At 45.7% G+C, this 9,660-nt stretch overlaps 1 protein-coding gene across 1 annotated transcript in view; it reads right to left on the bottom strand.

Moving 5' to 3' along the window:
• Positions 1-2,806, bottom strand: part of RB1 (RB transcriptional corepressor 1) — a 70,905-nt gene extending 68,099 nt beyond the window's left edge. The window contains exons 1-2 of the mRNA XM_066313281.1: positions 2,610-2,806; positions 2,350-2,467 (exon numbers count right to left, since the gene is read on the bottom strand). Of these exons, the coding sequence (XP_066169378.1) occupies positions 2,350-2,467; positions 2,610-2,698 (207 nt within the window). The 5' untranslated portion in view covers positions 2,699-2,806. The remainder of the gene's footprint in view (positions 1-2,349; positions 2,468-2,609) is intronic.
• Between the last annotated feature and the right edge of the window lie 6,854 nt (positions 2,807-9,660).

The following is a 9,660-nucleotide window of genomic DNA, read 5'->3' on the forward strand; positions in this document are numbered from 1 at the left end:
GGTTCCAGTGGGCACAGGCATTTGTTCAGGGAGAAGCAGATAACAAGTTCTCTCCTCCTGGCTGATGCCTGCCTGGCCAGTAAAATGTCTGACTGAAGCACAGGCACATTTAGGCTGGTAGGTCACTACATTCTAGCAATTTTTTGTGTATACGCCTGCCAAAAATAACTGCTCTATACTATTAAGCCAGGTGTACCTGCTTTGCAGAGTCTCTGCACATGCACCCTAAGTGACCGAAAAAGAACAGTACTACAAGATGCTTTCAAGTCACTAAGTAGTCACCGAGCAAGGACACAGCAGATGTTCAGACTACATCCAAACCCACATCTGCACCTTGAGCACCTGCCAGTTACCACAGTACCTAAAGCCTGGGCCATGCTGCTTCCTAGTTACCACTGCAAGCACTCTTCACATCCTCAGTGATTTGGCAGGCACAATTCTAATATTGACCACAAAAAACAAGGCCAGTGAGCGAAGAAAGGCAAGGTTTCAGGTCTTTGTAAATGGCTTGAGAGAGGGATTCTCAGATGCCACCTCTATTCCCATCAGCAGCCTTATGATTTAAGCTTCCTCAAAGTGAAGCCAATTACATTGCTAAACAGAAATATCCTGGTGAGTATTTGTCTCAACTGGTGGCCTGCTGTTTAACTTTTTGCTTGGGAACAGAATGCCGCTACACAGCTTCTGCTCCAGGTCAGAACTGAACAGGTTACTACTGAACCTCACTGATTAAAACACATGCAGCTGATGCTTACAGGACAAACCCTGGGACAGCCCCTCCAACATAATACCTTTACCAGAGGGAAGAAAAGAGCAGCCGCCTCCTGAATCCCTGCAACTTGAATTAGAGAGTCATCCTGAGAAGCCAGGCTTAACATAACAGCTTGACTCGGGAAAAGAAGCAGCAATTAGCCAGGCTGTTAACTCCCTCGGCTTAGAGTGAGATGAAGCCTGCTCCCAGCTAGAAGCAGCAACTCCAGTGCCTTCCAGGTCCCCAGGGAGGCCCACACTTGACACCTTACTCCTTTCAACACCCTGCAGATACACCTGTAAGTTTAAGGAAAAGGCCTTCGATTGAAACACAATGTAATGGTAGAAATTTTTTTCCCTGTACATTGAAAGGCTCTCAACAATCAGTTTTAATTGCAAGACAACAGATGTTAGCTATATATCATCATGAAGGTCTGGTTCTGAATAGGTTAAGGAAGCAATCTTCAGACGCTGAAAGGTTTCAAATTATCTGGCCACTGCTAAGTAATGATCAGTGAAAACAAAATTTTACCTGTAGATGAAATTTGCAGGATTATACTGGTTTGGTTTTTTTTTTTTCATTCAAGGAAACTGACTACTCCTGTTTTCATTGTTATAAGGGAACTCGACTATGCATTTAGGTAAATGCTTCCCATGAACATCCATGGCCAGAAATTGTATCTGTTACTGAAAGAGCTATGCACAGTCTCCCTTCCAGGCTATTATTACTCTGTGATGTGAATGCATCAAGACCTGGTATATCCACGCTGCAGTTTAAAAAACACAGATAACAAACTATTAGTAGTGACAGCATAGCTGTGGCAAGGGTAAGCAGAAGTCAGAACACATACATCAATTTAAGTCCACACAGTGGGAATAATACCCCAGCTAGGTATTACAAAACTGCATCCAGCCTCTATAACAAAGCTTCTGCCATGATTTAGCTATATTACAGCTGTTCTCTGAGACAGCTTGTTGACGCAGCAGTCATACTGCGGAGAAGCAAAAGCAAAAATCAAGAAAAGGCCTAACACTTTATTAATCTGTTTACACATGCCCAGTGACTAACTCTGAACGGAAATGCCTCAATGATAAGCACAGGTTCACCTTATGCAACATTAAAAAAAAAGCTTAACATAAAAAAATTCCCGTCTCTGCGCTAGTCATCTCCATACCCCTTCTGCAGCCTCATAAACTATGCAGAGGAGGAAAAAATTACACAGAACCACACAATAAGACTACCTGTATAAAGCTGACTAAGACATATGTGAAATAACTTGCAGTTCGAGGAATCAGCTGATCACATGGTGCTGTTTTCTACTGTCACTTGTTAGTAATCAAAAAAGACTCCTGAGCACGCTATCTTTCTCGCAAAATATTAACAAAAAAGGGAAATCTACAGAAGCCAGTTTACACAGACGTGAAGACGGCAGCATCCCATTTCAGCCTACCGCGGCTTGGAAAAAGCGAAGTCACACTGTGCGAGCTTTGGCTGCGGGACCCTCGGCCGCCGCTGCGGCGAAGTCACGGCTCGGAACGTGAGCCGGGGCACAGGGCTGGCACTTCTGCCCGGCGATGCTACGGGCAGCAGCTACTCACTAGAGCTCCATCCGCTGCCGACAGGCTCTCGTACTTCTTCCACGCTTTCTCCCTCACGCTCTCCGACACCTTCAGCGCATCACAGAGCACGACGAAGTCCGCTTCGCCGACCTCGAGCCTAGGAAAAGCATCACACATGGCCAGCGGGGACACCGGACAGCGCGGCGACCACGGAAGGCACGCCAGGCGCGCCGGGGCGCCCCCGCCCCACAGCCCGGAGCCCCGGGCGGCCCGCCCTCCGCCGGCCCTGCGCCGCTTACCGGGGGGCGGCGGGCGGCGCGGGGCCGCCGTCGGGGCTGTGGCGCTGCGTCCTGGCGGCGGCCGCCCTGCGCGGGGGCTTGGGCGGCATGGCGGGAGCGCCGGCGGGAGCGCCCGCCGCGGGCGGCACTGACCAGGGGCCGCCGCCTGCCGCTGCCGGCCCCCGCCCGCCGCCCGAACCGCGGGAAAACGGCGTCACCGACACCCTCCGTCACTTCCGCGCCGGCGGCCGCGCCCCCGCACCGCCCGCGGCGCCGGACACGGGGCGGGACCGGCGGCGGAGGCGGGCCAGCCGGCACCGCGGCCCGGCGGCCGCAGCGGGGCACCCGGCCGGGCCTGGCCCCGGGTACCCGGCGGGTCCCGGCAGCCGGTACGGCCGTGCCGTGAGCGGGGAGGAAACGCAGAGCTGCGTGTAAGAATAACTGTACGGAATAAGTGTACAGGTGCGGGGCAGGAATTGCCGATCCTTTAGGACCGCTGTTTCAGCCGCACCAAGTGCCGGGTGCTGCACTTTGGCCACAACAACCCCGGGCAACGCTACAGGCTGAGGGCAGGAAAGGAGGAAAAACATCGGGAAAGCTGCCCGGCAGAAAAGGACCTGGGGGTGCTGGTCGACAGCAGCTGAATATGAGGCAGCTGTGCCCAGGTGGCCGAGAGGGCCAATGGCATCCTGGCCGGGATTAGCAATAGTGTGGCCAGGGCAGGGATTGTGCCCCTGTACTCGGCACCGGTGGAGTTACATCTCAGCTGTGTCAGGTTCCCCTCTACAGTAAAGTCCAGAGAAGCACAGCAGAGCTGGGGGAGAGTCTGGGGCACAAGGCCTGTGAGGAGCAGCTGAGGGAGCTGGGGTTGTTTAAACCTGGGAAAAGGAGGCTTGGGAGACCTTACTGCTCTCTACAGGTGCCTGAACAAAGGCTGTAGAGAGGTGAGGGTGATGTCTTCTCGCAGGTAATAAGCGACAGGACAAGAGGAGATGGCCTCAGACTACACCAGGGGAAGTTTAGGTTGAAAATCAAGAGGAATTTTATCATGGAAAGGGGTGTTAAACATTGGAATGGGCTGCCCCGTGGGCAGCAGTGAAGTCACCACCCCAGGAGGTGTTCAAGAAACAGCTACACATGATGGCATTTGGTGCCATGGTCTAGTTGACAAGCTGGTGGGTGACCAGTCGAAGTTTGGACCTGATCTCAGAGGTCTTTTCCAACCTCAATGATTCGGTGATGCAGTGACCTCTCAATCTGACATTCATCTGAGTCTTAACTGAAATGTTACTTTTAACCCTGAGTGGTAAAATTACACTTAATGTAAGAAGTTCAGGCTGTGGGCATCTCCTGGATTTGAAGTCAGTGGGATTCAAATTGCCAGTGCTCTCATTCAGAGATCTTAAAAATCTGCTTTGTTGTCTGCAATTGCATGCTCACATTTAGAAGGCCGATCTCTGCTGCAAACAAGCACATTTATTTTCAGACTTACATGATGACAACTCCTTAGAAAAATGTCTGTATGTAAGGATTCTTACTACCTGTACATACCTGTCATTCACCTGTAAAGCAACTACTTCTAGTGAGACTGCTGTCAAAATGCTGGATTTAAGAAAAACCCAAACAAAAATCAGCATGAGCATTAATATGTTATAGAATTAAAATTCACTAGTATTTTTACATTCATACATTCTAGTAATTTGTTCAGGCTTTTCCTCTATATTCATTAACTTGGAACAGGAGAACAGTGTCTGGCTTTCTGCTTTATAATTAGAATTAAACCAATTACAGAAAAGGGGATACAGAACAAATCAAAGTACATAAACTCCAAATTAAATGTTTGACTTGTAGACTGCAGTGGGATTTTGACATTCCTGATTATGATTCTTGTAAAACTGGCAGTAACTTTACCCTGCTTCTAAGCACATTAAAATACTTTTTGTATTCAGATGGTACCAGATGCTGTGGAAAGCTTGGGGTTTAGAACTATCTGTCACTGACCATTGAACTGCAGACGAGTAGACAGACCAGCTTGGCAAAGTAAGCTGAACCCCTAAAGCACAGCTGACTCCATTTTGCCCTGTCCTCACAACTGGCTTTAAGAGCACAAAAGAATTTAAAATGAGAGCAAAGCATCTCAGAAAACTTGGTCACAGCCAGTGGAGACCATGCCAGCTGTCAGAAAGAAGGAAACACACCCTCCTGGGTCTCTTCCCTCACAGCTGCTTTAACAAGCTGTTAGAGCCAGGCCCTGCACTGTCCAGATGGCAGGCAAAGAATTTGTCTCATGGCCCTCTGTGCATTACTCCTTTTGAAGAGTTCACAAACCAGCCTCAGTGTAAGTACTATTTTTTTTATAATTGATAGTGCACCAAGCACCTTCTCAAGTCAAATTTTATGCACTTTTTCATCAAGCAAGGCTCTTAGGGCTCCCCTCCATAAACAGGTAAAACCAAAATATGATCTCAGAATGCTTCAAGTTACAGCTGGAGGGAGACAAAGGGAGGCAGCAGATGAATCAAGCAACAATAATCTTTAATAATCCATCCCAAAGCCTTGGATATGGTAACTAAATTTAACTGCAGTAGCCAGGGTTAACATGTATGTACTTCCAAAGAAAGGCACAGCCTTGTGTAAAACCATATTTAGGTTGCTGCACTTTTTTCCCCTTCTCCTTTTAAGAAGTACTGATTTGAATGTTTTAATCCTGTATTCTAAAACATCTTCTAAAATAAGCCTTTAGGCTTTTCAATAAAATTACAAAGGGAAGAAAAAAATCAGTTCTCACTGGAAAAAAAGAAAAAAAAAAAAAGGAAACACTGCAATGTCAAATAAAGTATTAATGATAATTTTTGCATCTGACCTGACAAAATTTATTCTAAACATCTTGCTACAACTGCTTTTAGAGTATAGGTCATGGATGTGTGTGAAACATTGTCCAATCAGGCAGTCCTGACTCATTGTTTCCAGCTGCTACACAACCTTAGGTAATTTTACTATCCTCATTTTTTTCTCTTAAAACTGTTGCTGTAGTTTAATGGTAATTGCCAGTGGGAATAAAAGCCATGATTTCAATTATAGTAAAATCAGCTTTCTGAAGTTGCATTTACAAACATACGGATTTAAAAGCCCACTAAATTGAGAGCTTCTGGATGTTAGTCCAAATACTAAATATTGGCAGAATTTCTTCTTGAATAGAGCCTATAGGCTGTAAAACTCAAGGATTATAAAGATGTCTGCATGTACCACACCAATTTTCCTGCAAGTAACAGGGAGAAGTAACCAGGGAGGGGACATAGCCTCCCCTGGCCAGCCTTTACTGTGCATTCACGTTCCTTTCACTGTGTAGCAGCCGCCAGCCCTCTGCCATCAGTGTCACCCGGGGTCCAGCTGTCCCTCTCAAGCCCCAGCACAAGTGCCAACAGGAGCAAGGAGGTGACAGACCCTCTGGCCAACTTTTCACCAGCTGCTGCCCTACAGGCCCCAGGCCTTCAGCAGAGCCTGGCTGGAGAAGCACCTGGTGCAGCAGCCAGCCCAAGTGACAGTCTTGCTGCAGGAGAGCCTCAGGGCCACTCAGGCGGTGGCTGGAGAGGCCCTTTGCACTCCCCAGCGTCACCTCCCCTGGTCACGCGGTGATTGCGGTGGCATCAGCTCTGCTTTTGAAGCTGGAAAGGGTTTCCTGGGGTAATGAGGTGAAACTGACTTGTTGTGCCTCTTGGTGGTGGTGAGCCTGACCTCGATCTTTGTTTCCTACACAAATACAGAGCTTGAGATATGAAGAATAAAAACCATTTCTGTAAGTTAGTATTTCCACAGTGATGTAAAATCCATAGGGACCGTAACAAACATTTACCAGTTTCTCTTTAAGATGAGAGGTATCTGTCAGATGTTGCCACTTCTAACAGTTCAAAGCCTCTCTATATATTGACATTATTAATAAAAAGAATATTTTCCACACCATAGTTATACACATGTATCTGTGGCTTGCTCTTCTCAGAGCCCTACACAGGGCATTGCCGGACTCTGAGGACTGCAGTGATGAGTTTAAGGCAGGAATCCCTTATCAATAAAGCATTTGACCAAACTGCCAGTGGGATCTGAAAGGACACCGCTCTTGTTACTGGATGGGGAAATGGCTGCATGTAAATGATGCCTGCGTGCAAAACCTCAACCCTTCACAGATACTTCTAGTTGTTTTGCTTGGACATCAGAGAGGTTTTGCATTGATCAAAGCTTTTAGACTTGAGTGTCACTTTTTTCTCTTTTTACTCAGTTGTATTTATCTGTTTCTAGAAGAATTATAACTACTTATACCGACCTTCCACATTTTTGTTCTCTGTGAGAATGGCTGTCAGAGCCATGTCTGTTTCAACAGATTTGCACTAGTGCTGAGAACTAGGATTCTAGAAAATAAAATCCCTGACTGATGCAATTTATCAGATTAAGTCCTGGTGACAGTGCAATTGCATCAGACAAAAATGATCATTCCTGGTATGGCTTTGCTTGCTTACAAAGGTTTCTAGATATCAGTATAAATCATGCCCTTGCATGCACAGCTGCATCACATCCTGTGCTTTGTCACCCAGGTACCACCCTGTGTCCTCAACCAGCAAAGCCCTTCAAACCCTGGGTACATTCTGCCCCAGGAGGGTGCAGGGACAGCATCATGCGTCCCCTCTGCAGGGCAGTTCACTTCAACTGGTACTGCCAAATGCTAATGAAATAAAGACCTGCAAGCAAACCACAGCCCTCTTGCTGCTTGCAATTACAGGGCCACATTAAGGACCCTGCTACAATCTCTCCCTTCCCGTCCTTCTCAGTCCCAAGTTCTGCTTCCTCTGACCACGTGAGAAAGTGCACTCTGGAACAGGCAACACCCCGTCCTGCTGCTGGCCATCTCCCCAGCGAGGATGTTTCCCATGCCTCCACTTCCAGGATTTCCTAAGTCCACAAGAAGCAGAATGCACTCTCCTGGAAGTAGTTTTTAGGAATCAAATTAAATCTTAACCAACAACCTGAAAAACAATTGAAAACTAGCAACCGTAGCCTGTAGTGATTGAGCACAAGCATTTCTCTGAACTAAACCAACCCGTGATCTTGTTTCTTTTTGCTTCGAGTCTAAGAGAAAGACATTCTTTACTAATCCATGGCAGGGAAATACCCTAACTAGGTGAAAACATTCGTGTATAGCATTCCAGGAAAACTCTTTGTGTGACAACAGCGCTATAGGCTCTTCTATGTTGCTTCCTCCTTAGCAATAAAATCTCCTCCTACCCTGGAACAAGCAATGTCAGTGAGAGTGCAGCTCTGCTGACGTCTCTAAACCACAAGCTTTTGCTAACACTGATGTGTCAGATCTCCATCCTCCCACCCAACCCATATGAACAAACGCACGTACGCACCTTGACAGGCATCAGGTAACCAAAATCCTGCATTTTCGGTCTTGCAAGTCCAAAGGACTTTCTTCATGCCAAAACTTGCCCTGTGCCTCTTTACTAAAGCTGCAAGACTTTAGCTGGAGCAGAGGGCCTTTGGAGTTTTTACTGTGCTTTTCAAACCCAGATTACATCACATTGACTAGTCACAACAACTTTACTCATGCAAAGACCCGCTGAACATCAGAGGCTCTTTGGGACCCATGAGAGCAGCACAGACCCTTCCACCAACTAAATGTGGTGGTACAGGATACTGATTTTGGTGCTTCGGTAATAAAGTATGTCTCAGCATTATGACTGATTTTGTTTTTTTATGAGGAGTTTTAAAACTATTTGCAAAGATAATTGTCCAATGAGGTAATTTTTACACTAACCCTTTTCTGGAATTCACTGGGCTAGAAATGTGGTTTCTTCAGTGCAACACAGATATCTTTGTTTATTAGACTCTTAACTATTATTATACTTGTATTTATTGCACTTTTATTATTTAAAAAGGAAAAAAAGACCAAGCATCTTCAAGAGCTATTTCTTTCCATGGATTTGTGTCCCATGCTTCATCAGCTTGGTCTAAGAGGGCCCATGTTCCAACATCAGCTTTTGCTGCACTCCAGATGTTTTAGGTTGCCTTCATACACAATCTGCCTGACATTTAATAAGTCACAAGTGCATGCTGGGAACTTTTCCTCAGCGCACACAAGTCTCTTCCTCCTTCCCCACACTTATTTTCACATTGCTGATGGAAGTAAATTTCCTTTCAACAGGCTCAAAAGCTATTATGGACAAGCATACAGCATAATCACAGAAAGTTCCCATTTCTTCCCCTTCTCCACCATACCCCTTCAGCAGCCTCATTTGCTGGTGGTTAAAGGGCACACCACAGATCACCAAGTTTGGCTACTCAGTTTTATTTTGAAAACAAGTTGAAGATCATACAAAGCTTGCTTAAAAATTAACAAGTTTCATGTTTAACTTAGGGAAAACAGGAACAGGATGCTCCTGAAAAGGTAGGGAACATCCTTAGAAGTACTTCAGCATAAATCTTGCGTCATACAGGGCTGCAAAGAATGCACCAGCAACCTTGTGCTGACATACACTTGACCTTTGTTGCAAGCACACAATTGCAGCATCCTGAATGTCTGTAGCTAAAGGTTCTCAGCAGGTTTTCCAGCCTGCTTGCACATATACTGAAGTGCAGCTATGTAAATATAATTTATACATTAACACCTACCCTATATGCATGTGAGGCATTATTTGATGTTCATGATTGCCAAGCACCATCAAAAATGGATTTAAAAAGTCCAGCTTTGGAATACAGCAGTTATACTTTTCATTTTAATTATAATGCACTTACACTAGGACTAATCTGTAAATTAAGCCACATGCAGATGGAGAAAAAAAAGTATTGTGTATTTAGGAAACTTCCTTTAAAACAAATTATTTTATCTCAGTCCAAATATTCACAATAGCAGGAAGCTGGATCATAGCATGTTTACAATTGTATAATAGCTCCAAAACCAGTAAAGCATCCTCCCACTGTATTAAGAAAAGATCCTTTAAAAGATGAAAAATATGATTAGTGCTAAGTCTCTTGACTGAATTAATGTAAGACAAATTATTTGGACACTTATGGTGTGTAT

The sequence above is a fragment of the Sylvia atricapilla genome, chromosome 2 (genome assembly GCF_009819655.1).
Source record: "Sylvia atricapilla isolate bSylAtr1 chromosome 2, bSylAtr1.pri, whole genome shotgun sequence".
Taxonomy (NCBI): Eukaryota; Metazoa; Chordata; class Aves; order Passeriformes; family Sylviidae; genus Sylvia; species Sylvia atricapilla.